At 37.4% G+C, this 12,737-nt stretch overlaps 1 protein-coding gene across 12 annotated transcripts in view; it reads left to right on the top strand.

Annotated features, from left to right (window-relative positions):
• The window catches only part of mapk8ip3 (mitogen-activated protein kinase 8 interacting protein 3), a 91,585-nt gene that overhangs the window by 23,871 nt on the left and 54,977 nt on the right, over nucleotides 1-12,737 (top strand). For 5 of the 12 annotated variants that reach the window (XM_057860864.1, XM_057860853.1, XM_057860855.1 and 2 more), the window contains exons 6-9: nucleotides 1,880-1,903; nucleotides 4,438-4,585; nucleotides 6,837-7,071; nucleotides 7,157-7,259. In XM_057860864.1, the coding sequence (XP_057716847.1) occupies nucleotides 1,880-1,903; nucleotides 4,438-4,585; nucleotides 6,837-7,071; nucleotides 7,157-7,259 (510 nt within the window). The remainder of the gene's footprint in view (nucleotides 1-1,879; nucleotides 1,904-4,437; nucleotides 4,586-6,836; nucleotides 7,072-7,156; nucleotides 7,260-12,737) is intronic. The other 7 variants (XM_057860862.1, XM_057860859.1, XM_057860863.1 and 4 more) reach the window with 5 other exon arrangements.

Genomic DNA, 12,737 nt, shown 5'->3' with positions numbered 1-12,737 from the left:
TGGGGTGGTCATCCTGTTAGTGCTCAGACCATACGCCACACTCTACATCAAATTGGTGTCCATGGCTGTCACCCCAGGAGGAAGCCTCTTCCGAAGACGGTACACAAGAAAGCCCGCCTATCTCATCAGACCATAGGACATGGTTCCAGTAATCCATGTGTTTTGTTGACATGTCTTCAGCAAACGGTCATGCACACCAATTTGATGTAGAGTGCGGCGTATGGTCTGAGCACTAACAGGCTGACCACCCCACCTCTTCAATCTCTGCAGCAATGCTGACAGCACCCCTGTAACGAGTTACATGACATTTTGGAGGAAAATGGCAAGCAGTACTCAATTTGGACATTTAGGGATGTTCGTTGTCCATAGAGGTGTACTCACTCACTTTTGTTGCCAGGAGTTTAGATATTAATGGCAAAATTTTGAGTTATTTTGAGGGGAAAATAAATTAACAGTATTATATAAGCTGCACACAGACTACTTTTTATTGTGTCAAAGTGCCGTTTTGTCAGTGTCTTAAATACCTGCAGAAATTTACCTGAAGAAAATTCATGTGAACACAAAAAAAAAAAAAAAAAAAAAAAAAGCTCATGTAATGCAATGCCTACTCTACCATGTTTAGATGGTGCGTCCTTGGCTGCAGGGGACGGGACTTCTCTAGACTATGCAGGGACATAAACTTCGCCCTTGTCTTTTGATGGACTCACAACTGATCGACAACATTTTGGGGAAGAAATGCAAGGGGTGTACTCACTTTTGTGATACACTGTATACCGAGTAGAACATAATATTTAATCAGACAATGATTTAAATAAAAAACAAATATGTGAATGTAAAGTAAAATAAATTAAGGGTCATTCAGGGGCCCTTATGGTCCTGAGGCACGGGACAATATACCCGGTTAGCCCCCCTCCCCGTCGATGGGCTTGCATACAGGCATCCCAGCGGTGTGTGCTTGCGTGCGTTTTTCTGTCTTACCTGGTGGGGAAGTTGACTCCAGTCCGCATCCTTTTTGACTGAATATTCCAGCCAGGAATGTTAATAACAATGCGTCGAAAATGACCGTTTTTTTTTTCCTTTTTGTTTCCCTTCATTTTTTTAGGTGAATTCTAAATCAAGCTGCTTAGGACAGCTATGCTTTTGGCCAAGATCGTCGTTCATTGAATGTGGTACGCCTGGTGGTGGCTCTGTTGTACAATTAACGTCTTTAGTGGGGCAAACTGAAAATCCCCTCACCATTTTGGCGGTGCTCTCCGTCGTTTCATAGTCCACATCTTTAATCCTTGGTTCTCGCTCAGTAGTTGTTGTCGCTTTTAAAAGTTTAAGTTTGAAAAAAAATTACGGATATCCATCTTGCCTCAGATGATTTTGGCTAATCAAAGCAAATGACTGCTAGTCACATGATGTGTGAAAAATAATTTTGACCCATTATAAAAAAAAATTTTTTGTTTATTTCATTCATTTTTATTGTTTGTTTTATTGCTTTACAGCTTTTATAGACAACATTTTACAGGCAAAGACTTAATTTAAATTCATATATAGGAAAGTCAATTCCATTCAATGACATTTTCGACTACCTGGGGAGGCTATGCCCCCCGGCCCCCCTTAATCTCCGTTTATGAAGTTACATCACAAACTGGATGGGCCAGGCAAGTCATTTCATTTATGGAAAGACAAAGAGATAGTTTTAAAATTACCAAACTGAAAGAAAATAGCTTACGAGAACTGAGAAGACCAATCGCAAACATTGCTTGTTGTATGTTGTACGACATTTAATTTCATGTGTCTTGTCATTTTCCGGTTTTGTGTGTCTTGCTAATTTGAGACTGTGTGTCCTGTGTGTCTTGCTGGCTTGCTCTCTGTGCTGCTGTTTGCACAGTCACCGTCACACATGGAGGAAAAGGTAAATCCAACATGGCCATGAAACCGCCCTTTCTACCTTTTCCCTCAACACCTAAACTTGACTGCTTGGATTTGACTTTGTGGATTGACCCCTAATCCGCTCAGCATGTTTTTTTGTTGTTTTTTTTAAAGAACAGAATACCCATTACACAAAATAATTTAAAGTATTGTAAATTGATGCTTGTGACAGCCTTGGTTAAGTTGCACTCTGAAAATTTACAATGATTCGCTCAGGTTTATCACTTTCCTCCATTTACTTTGCCTTGTCATGTGTTTGTATCCATCAATGTGCGTCTTCCTCTTTGTCTAAAATGCATTCATGCAAAATAATGCACTAATATATATTTCAGCTTCCTCCTATATTTGAAAAAATGCATGTTAGGTCATTGAAGAGTCAAAACTAAAATGTCCTAAAGAGGGTGCAAAATTTTGTCTTTGTATGCCCTGCCATTGGCTACACTGTAAAAGATAAAACTCGAATATACGACAAAGTACTAGTAGCTGTGGTTGGCGAATCGTACTGTTATAAATATAGGGAAACCGTAAAATATTCATTGTCAAATTAACAACAAACTACCTTAGGAAGAACTTTATTTCATTAAAATTTTATATTTATGTTCTTTGTACCACTGTTGTTTTACATTAAATTACTGTAAATTATTAGTAATTAATAGTGATTAGATGTCAAATCACTGTAAAAATACTTACGATTACTATATAATACTACATACTGTAGTTACTGTAAAAACTGTGTTAATGCGGGTCATTAAAAAGCATTAAAAGTCATTAAATGGATTTTGTCAAAATTCAGGCCTTAAAAAGCACTAAATTAAATATTTGAGGCATTAAAAATATGTAAACTTGACGGTTATTTATTTATTTTTTTTTACATAATTTATTAGGGTTGTCCGATATTATCAGGTGGCCGATAATATCCGCCCATAAAATCATCGCAAAATTGTATCGGATAATATTGACATTGGTTTTTCATTATTGGTTATGGGCTAATATGTATGTTGCCTTCAAAGTGAGGTAATAGCCTTTTTGCCTTTCTTCAAGGGCTGGTCACAGCTTAGCACAGCAGTTATGCCTAATGACCGTTAGATGTCTCCAAACTAAGATACTTGGGATTTTTTATGTGAGCATACCATTTCCATTCATGGTGCAAAAATTCAATGAACAATAAATGATTGAGAAATAATGAATAATAAACTCATTACATACCTCATTCAATGTTCTGCAACTGTGTGCCTTTGTTGTTATTATGAGCCAGAAACACTTTGTGAGCCATACGTGATATGGTAGTGCCTTATTGGTGAGTGTACATGTTAATTCCACGGCTGCATATATCGGTATCGGTTTGATATCGGTATTGGATTTTTTTGAGTTGGACAAGATTGTGACAAAGATACACCAAGGACCCAAATGCACGACTGTTCCGTTTAAGCAAAAGGTTTATTTTTCAGTCCATAGGGTTTCAAAAACGAGACAACGAAAAATCACAGCACTTGCCGGACACCAGAAAACTGAGCAAGGGCACACGCAGACTATTTATACACAGGGTCACAGATGGAAACGATCGGCCTGATTGGTAGGGGCAGAAAGTAACGGTGAAGCAAGGAGGAACGCCACTATCAAAATAAAAATAGTAAATCCAACATGAACAAACACAAAACATTAACAGGAATTACGAGACATGGCATATCAGGATATCAGTTATCGATTAAAAAGTCATTCTCAGACAACTCTACTTACTATTTGTGTGTGTGAAATTGTCTGCAGTTAGCCATGGGGAATAAATCAGTTTAAAATAACATTAAAAAGCATTAAATGAGATTTGCTGATACCCGTAGAAACCCTGACAAAATACAAATCTTTAACCTGTCAGATAGTGGTGATATCACAGTCCTCTCTTTCATGTTCTCCAACTAAAGTTTGAACCCAAGCTGTCACTGTGGCAGTCAGGTGTGCTAAGTACTGAGCCAACAGCACAGTGTGTCATCAACTGCCAGTCAGAGTCAGGTTTTCATAATCTTCTACATGCACAGCACTTTCACCAACTGCTCAGTAGTTAGCACGTTTGACTGCCAAGTTAACAGTGTAGGTCCAAACCACCACCACCAACAAGACTTGTTACATGTAAATTGCCATACAAAACATACAAAAAACATAACAAAGTTAAATTTACTGTATACTATCATGATTTTCAGTATTAAAAAAAATCTACATAAATAAACTGTAAAACTGACAGTTACCCGAGCACTATATACTGTTTTTACATTATTTTATGCTTTTTCCTGTTTTTTTTTACGGTAAAATTCTAACAACCACAACTTCCAGTATTTTGCTAAAAATTTGAGTTGTTTAAATATTTTTTTTTACAGTGTAGCGACCACTCAAGGATGTATGGCGCTGACCCTTGGTTTAACGAGGAAATTTCGTAATATGAAGCGAATATTTGAAAGAATGTGGATTTGGCGAGTTACGAATCACTAACTAAAATATGGTCTACGAATGTGTGTTCCCCGCTAACAGCAAAGCAGAGCGGCCGCCATCGTTGAGCCTGTATCCCAGCGGCGAAGGAATGGTACGTGGGGGTCTCGGGGGGGCTAGGATGATGCCCGTGAAAGACATCTGGCAGGTCAGCGTGCTCGGCCAGTCCACCCTCAGTTCAGCCTATCAGGTGGGACAGACAGCGGCCATCTCTTTCCTCCGCAACCACAAACGCCAGAGGTGGGAGACTTGAGTCACATGACGTAGCTCGAGTCAAACTTTAGTTTATATTTTTTGTTTTAAAAATAACAGAAAACTTGACTTGGCTAATAATACACACTGCTTTATGTTGTGATTAAGGAAGATTGTATGAATTTACTTTTGACTTGCTTAACCTAAGCCATGACTTACTAAGGGGACTCGAGTCACTCGACTTGCTTGATTTTTCCCATGCCAACTTGGGACTTACATTAAGTTAAAGGCATCAGACTTATAACTTTGGTGACTTACTCCCACCTCTGGTAGCGGGATGTGGCCAGCCTTACCGCTGACCATCTGGAAAGCCACACCTCCAAGGACCATTCACCGTGCCTGCTTGTGTCACTTTTGTTGCAATATTACAATTTTTCTTTGAATCTTTGTGATGATTGTGATATGATTTGTGGTCTTTATGTGACAACTCAAGCAAGCTGAGGTCCTTTTTGATGGCTTTATCTGTAGTCTTGGTCTTGTGGAACTTCTTCCTTTCGAGCTGGTGTTTTGGTTCTTTTGAGTCTTATTCATTTGAATGTTGTTGTTTTTTGCACAGATAGATTACACTGCAGATCGTAATACTGCTCCTGTTTGGGAAATAATACTGTACGCAGTTGAAGTATCTGTTCTCAGCTTCATGGATTTTTTAAAATTTATTTTGCTGTGATTCTTCATTTCCTTGTTTGAGATGTTACAAACGTGTACGTACTAAAGTAGGTTCCTCATGTAGCAAACAAATTCCGAAAACTTAAATTCCTCCTACACCTCTTGAAATGTTTACAGATAGTACCGGAGGTAAGATAGAGTAGCCCAAAATTTTACTTACGTTACACAAAAAATATTACTCAAGTAAAAGTAGTCATTCAAAAATGTACTCCAGCATAAGTAAAAATGTATTCGGTGAAAAGAATACTCAAGTAATGAGTGACTGCTTAGAATATACAGTATATATATTTTAAACAATTGTATATTTTTCTTAGCAAAAAGTCATGTATATGAACTGTTTGTATTTTACTGTATTGTGGCATAGTACATAACCATATTTGGCCATAAAATACACAAATTAACATGTGACGCGAAAAATCTACAGAAACATGTAACCCATTACTAACCATCTTTACGTGGTACAAGGTAGATATAGAATGATCTACTGTTTAGTATTGTGTATGCACTCACATATTGAATGTCCAATACTCATGAATTTTTTTTTCAGGTGTTAATAGACTAAAAAATTGAATCATACAATTAAGTAAGAAAACTTGTCAGGAATTGCTACTGTAAGTAGCAAAAATAGTTCAAAGTAATTGAGTGACATGCTTGAATTTTCAGCACTTTCTCCGATGCAAATGATGCTAAATTTTAAGGTCGATGATTTGAAAGATGGATTTTAAAAAAATGTTGTTGTTTCTTTGGTAGAAATGTTCTGCAATGTTTTTGAATCCATGTCAAAAATGCTGGAAACAATTTTAAACTTATGCGAACATGCAGCAATGAGTACAATCCACTTAAAGAAAGAGAGGACAAATGGTTTGTTTTATATCATTAAATTATTCTAAATGTAATATTTTTCATTCATCTCATTAGATTTGTATCTCTGCCAATAAACAACTAAATCACAACAAAATATACAGTATATGTAATGACCCGACAAATCATGACCATTTTTTTGAGGTGTTACATCTTGTGTACAAGTGGTTTAATACTGTTGTCCTTTTAATACAATTTAAAGTAAAACATCTCAAGAAGAAATACAGGTCCATGCATATTCTGGGTATTCTGTTCACAGTTTAGTAAAAAGAAAGCGATCCTACATTATTTGCTGGGGGAAAAAAATCACCTATCGGCTATTTTGGGCACCATCTTTTGGCATCTCAGTTCCAAGGAAATATGTTAAAATGAGTTAAAGAGCTTCATATAGTGAAGTAATTATAAACCTTTTTCTTGAGGTATTATGTGTTCTGTGGCGGAGCTCATTCCGCATCTCCAGCAAATAGTGGTGTGTAAATTTAAAGTGATTGTAAACTAACGGGATTTTCTCTGTTAAAACTCCAGCTGATGTGATAAAATGGGTTATACAAATAATAAGCTGAAGTCCATTTTTGACTTTACCTTCCCTTTGTAATGCTCATACAAAGTATATGCTTGTCTCTTGCTCTTCTCATGGCACTGGCGTGCTTAAACAAAAAAAGGAGGACGGATCGGAGTCTGACTCGGTGGCGGCCACTCCCAGCAGCACTGGAAGCAAGTCCAACACGCCCACGTCCTCTGTCCCTTCCGCCACGGTCACCCCTATCAACGAGGGCTTCCTCCCTTCTTCTGAGTTTGATATGATGAGGGCCGGAAGCCGGGGCAGGAAAAGCGCCAAGCGGCTCAGCCGAAATATGGAAGTCCAGGTGTCCCAGGAAACCAGGAACGTGAGCATCGGTAAGGTCACTGATAAATTGAACTAGACCCCGCCTCCCCTCCAGTGTCAAGTGTTGCTTGGTGCAGCTGGAATTTTTTTTTGCAGGTATGGGAAGCAGCGACGAGTGGTCAGAGTTTCAGGAAATCATTGATTCTACTCCTGAGTTGGACATGTGTGTGGACCCTCGAGTATACGGAGGAGGAAACAGGTTCTACTCCACTTCATACACAACTGTTAAGACAACTTAATAAACAGGGTGTCCCAAAAGTCCCCACAATTCTTCGTTTTTTCAAACCTAAACTGCCAAATGTTAATGGTCTTACATCTGCTTGAATAATACCTCAAACTGAATAGAACAAGCACTTATGTGCTACAACAGGCTAAGAGTGGGCCTTTACAAGCTAAATTGTAACCTACAGGCAACACAGGCACCAATAAGACCATGGACCGTGCGCGTATGCCATCTACTTACATATTCCTATCCTACAGGAGGCTGTACTCTACTTGCAATTGCAATCAGCTCTGACACAAAAGAAAAAATCGGGCTCCGATGATCGATAGATACTGGCCCATTCTACATCACTACCAGGTTTCAAGAATATCGGGCCACGAATGATGGAGGAGTAGGACTTCAAAGTTAGCGTCCGAAAGAACAACAGCAACCTGAGTGGCGGCTTGACAGGCTTTCAGCCATTAAAAACGAGTGATTTTTGAAGCACCAATATTTCTGTTGTTCATAGAAGCTGAGATTCTTCATGAGTAGTCCTACTACTGTACACTTACTGACTTACTGACTGTCAAATGTACTGACCTGACAACAAGGGCGTAGGAAGATGCTCAAATTGTCCCCACCACGTTTAAGCAACCTTATCTGCATTATATAAGGAGTGCAGTTATAGGTAATTTAGAGTGTCTTCCCATATGTTGTAAGGATAGAATAGACTCTACCATTATTAAGTGAATTATTTTCCTTATTTTCAGACCAACATTTCTCCCTTTTCACTTGCCGAATGTGCCGGTCCCCTTTCCCCCCCCTCAAACACATATACTGTATGATTGGCTGATGACTTAACTGGAGGGAGAAACACCACAAATTTTGATACTGAAAGTCTGACCTGCATCAGAGTTAGCATAACGTTAAACTGTGCGAACTTGCTCGCCTGCAAAACTACTGCATTCAGGCCAGGCTCCACAAGGAAACACGAAGTCAAGCTAGCCGTCCCTCATTTGGATCATTTTTTGCATTATCTGCATCACGGTAATGCAACGCAATGACTTCAGAGTGCAAGTCCCTTTATTTAGGTGAACACTGACATGAATATGCACTGACATGAAAAAAAAAATCTGTGAAAGTAAATCACACATCAGAAATTCTTGAGAGTACTTTGGTTCGAGTCTTGGGGTAGTTTAGTATGCCTCAGATGTAGACATAGATCGATCCTTGGATATCTCAGATTTTTATTCATTATTTTTTTCCCCAAATCATAATTATATTAAAAAATATTATAAAATTTATTATAAATTACAATTATATTACAATACTTGAGTTTGAGTCTACGGATGCTCCAGTGTCCCCCAGAAGTGGACGCATTCTTGGATAGCTCCCTGCCTTTTTTAATGAAGGGACTTGTACTTCAAAATGTTTTTTTTAAGTAGCTTTTGAAAACAAAGATTTGAATCGAATGATATATCACCTGAACCAATACACATGAAAGTTAGTATAAATCAATACAGATTTATTTTGCATTGATCATTTAGCCTATCGATTAATTAGATTCATATTTGTGAGAAATGTAGCCCTGACCCCTGTTCAATTATCTGTTTGGTCTTATTAATGTCCCGCTCCAGCAAAAAGTGTTATATTGTCCCTAATAATGTTGAGACCAAACCTACGCCCTTGCCTGTCAAGATTGCAAACAATCCTTAACCTCTTCCAAATATACCCTCCGACGCACACACATTTGATATTATTACATTACTTTCATTGTATGAAGGGAAAAGAAGAAAAACTTTGTAATATTAAATATTGTCAGTGTTCCATATGCAAACATAAAGCACAATAACGATCCAAAATCAGTAAATAATGTAACCCACTCTCAACAGCTTATTTTCTTCATATCAGGATCCAGAATAGTGCTGCAACGATTAATCGATTAACTCAAGAATTCGATTAGAAAAAAAGATTCGTATTAAATTTTCTGCTTCGAGTATTCGTTTAATTAAAGTGGCGTTGTAATGGTTTATTTTGAAAGTGTTTGCATTTAGTTTTATTGATTTGGGTGGATACACTGCCCTGTAGTGTGCCTCATTTCACATGGCTGAATCCAGCTGCTCCATGTAAAGACCAACATAAGCCAAGGTTTTGTTTGAGCTAATGTTTTTTTTTAATGCATTCGTAATTTAGTTTATTGGGATATTTAGCCGTTTTTTTAATTTTATTTTTTATGTGGGAATATGTGTCTGAGCCATTTGTTAAGAGCATTGTTAAAAAAAAAAAAAAAAAGCATTAGCATTTTAGCGCATTTAAGATAGCAGACTTTTGCTTTGTAAGTTAGCCATTGTTCTTTTGTTGTACATAGATCCTTATTTATTTATTTTTTTATGCTGTTTGAGGCTTAGCTCAGGGATTTTAATTTTTCATGTTCCTTATCCGATTACTCGATTATTCGAACTAGCTTGTTCATTGATTAATCGACTATTAAAATAATCGATAGCTACAGCCCTAATCCAGAATTTGTGCTGATATTTTCAAGCTGACAGCTGGAAACCTTTGCTCCCTGACTTTCTTTTTCTTTGCTGAATAACGGTGCTAAGTGCTCTTTAGAAAAATAAAACAATATTTTCATACAAGCTGTGAATGGCACATCATTATTTCTCAGGTTTGGAGCTCGACATTAAAAGCTTTTTGACCAATGACTTTTGACACATACCAATTATATATTGCAAAAATGATGACAACTTATGCGAGTGTCATCATAAGTTATTTTTATGCATTGTACTTAATGTATATGGCCACAATGATCTTTTAGTATTATTAAATAGAATCATTATCAATTAAAATCATTAATCAACATTAAATTGTCAACATGGCGCTGATGTCATCATAGTGTCCAACATTTTTTTTTTGTTTTACTAAAAAAATAACCAAAAATGTTCTTTCCCCAGCAATATATTATATATATATATATATATATATATATATATATATATATATATATATATATATATATATATAACTTGAAGTTTCGCTCTGAAACCCCCAATTTGGAAAAAAAAATTCAAAATTGTCCTATATGCATGTGTGATAAATCATTGGAAAGCTTAAAATCTTAATTTTCTGGGGGAAGAAACATTTTGAACTGGAGGGCATTTGGAAAAAAAACAAATTTTTAACCCCTAAACTCTAACTCGAGGTGAAAGCATGAGAGAGCATAATTAAAGACACCGTGATTTTAACGAGATATTATTGCATACTTGCCTTATTTCGAACCAAAAACTCGAATGTCGAATGTATCCCCGTGTGTCAAGACACAGCTGTGTATGGCAACAGCCGGACATTTTGGGGATTTTATGGGTGAGTTTATGGGCGATGCAGAAATCGCAGACATCTAGGAGTGGTTGAGATTTTCTTTTTCAAATATTTACTCTTTTAAATGTTTTTTTTTCCAATTTTTCTTTGTTTGATTCGATTATTTATCATCTAAAATATCAGGGAAAATGCGACAGTAACAAAACAATACAATTAAGCGATAGTTATGAGGTACATATCCGTGACCTATTCACAGACACAATTTTTTTTATTGTGACGTAATTTGATTAAAAGTTTAAAATGTGCGAGTGAAAAATTTTTTTAAGTCGTTCTTTTTAACCTAAATATTAGACATCAATTTAATGATTTTAAGCTAAAAATGATTGACATTTCAAATAATAAATATAATTACTTACCTTCTTTTTATTGCTGAGTTGAAACAAAAGCAGTTGCACAGTGTCTGTAAACGGGGGTCTCCAGGGTAAAACAGACAAATTCAAAAGACATCAGGGGCTTAATGCGCCATGAAACTGCTATGGCAGCATATAGACATACAGTGATGGCCAAAAGTATTGGCACCCCTGCAATTCTGTCAGATAATGCTCAGTTTATCCACAAAATGATTGCAATTGCAAATGCTTTAGTAGTAATACCTTCATTTATTTTTGCTTGCAATGAAAAAACACAAAAGAGAATGAAAAAAAAAAAAAAATCATGATCATTTTACACAAAATTCCAAAAATGGGCTGGACAAATGTATTGACACCCTAAGCCTAATGCTTGGTAGCGCAACCTTTAGACAAAATAACTGCGAAAAACCGCTTACGGTACCCATCAATGAGATTCTTACAATGCTCTGCTGGAATTTTAGACCATTCTTCTTTGGCCAACTGCTCCAGGTCTCTGAGATTTGAAGGGTGCTTTCTCCAAACTGCCATTTTCAGATCTCTCCACAGGTGTTCACTGGAATTCAGGTCTGAACTCATTGCTGGCCACTTTAGAAGTCTGCAATGCTTTCTCTCAAACCATTTTCTAGTGCTTTTTGAAGTGTGTTTTGGGTCATTGTTCTGCTGGAAGACCCATGACCTGTCGGAGGGAGACCCAGCTTTCTCACACTGGGCCCTACATTATACTGCAAAATTTGTTGGTAGTCTTCAGACTTCATAATGCCATGCGCACGGTCAAGCAGTCCAGTGCCAAAGGCAGCAAAGCAACCCCAAAACATCAGGGAATCTCAGCCATGTTTGACTGCGGGGACCATGTTCTTTTCTTTAAAAGCCTCATTTTTTCCCCCTGTAAACTCTCTGTTGATGCCTTTTCCCCAAAAGTTGTACTTTTGTCTCATCTGGCCAGAGAACATTCTTCCGAAACGTTTTTGGCTTTCCCAGGTAAGTTTTGGCAAACTCCAGACTGGCTTTTTTATGTCTCTGGGCCAGAAGTCGGGTCTTCCTGGGTATCCTACCATAGAGTCCCTTTTCATTCAGACGCCAACGGATTGTACGGGTTGACACTTTTGTACATTTGGAATGCAGCACAGCTTGAACTTGTTTGGATGTTAGTCGAGGTTCTTTATCCATCATCCGCACAATCTTATGTTGAAATCTCTCGTCAATTTTTCTTTTCCGTCCACTTCTAGGAAGGTTAGCCACAGTGCCATGGCCTTTACACTTACTGATGACACTGCGCACGGTAGACACAGGAATATTCAGGTCTTTGGAGATGGACTTGGAGCCTTGAGATTGCCCATGCTTCCTCACAATTTTGCTTCTCAAGTCCTCAGACAGTTCTTATGTCTTCTTTCTTTTCTCCATGCTCAATGTGGTACACACAAGGACACAGGACAGAGGTTGAGTCAACTTTAATCCATTTTAACTGGCTGCAAGTGTGACTTAGTTATTGCCACCACCTGTTATGTGACACAGGTAAGTAACAGGTGCTGTTAATTACGCACATTAGAGAAGCATCACATGATTTTGAAAGGGTTCCAATACTTTTGTCTTGCCCATTTTTGGAGTTTTGTGTAAAATGATAATGATTTCATTTTTTTTCCCATTCCGTTTTGTGTTTTTTCATTGCGAGAAAAATAAATGAAGATATTACTACTAAAGCATTTGTAATTGCAATCATTTTCTGTGAGAAATTGAGCATTATCTGACA

The sequence above is a fragment of the Corythoichthys intestinalis genome, chromosome 16 (assembly GCF_030265065.1).
Source record: "Corythoichthys intestinalis isolate RoL2023-P3 chromosome 16, ASM3026506v1, whole genome shotgun sequence".
Classification (NCBI taxonomy): domain Eukaryota; kingdom Metazoa; phylum Chordata; class Actinopteri; order Syngnathiformes; family Syngnathidae; genus Corythoichthys; species Corythoichthys intestinalis.
The sequence above is the reverse complement of the archived record's forward strand: the minus strand, read 5'-3'. Positions and strand labels throughout refer to the sequence as shown.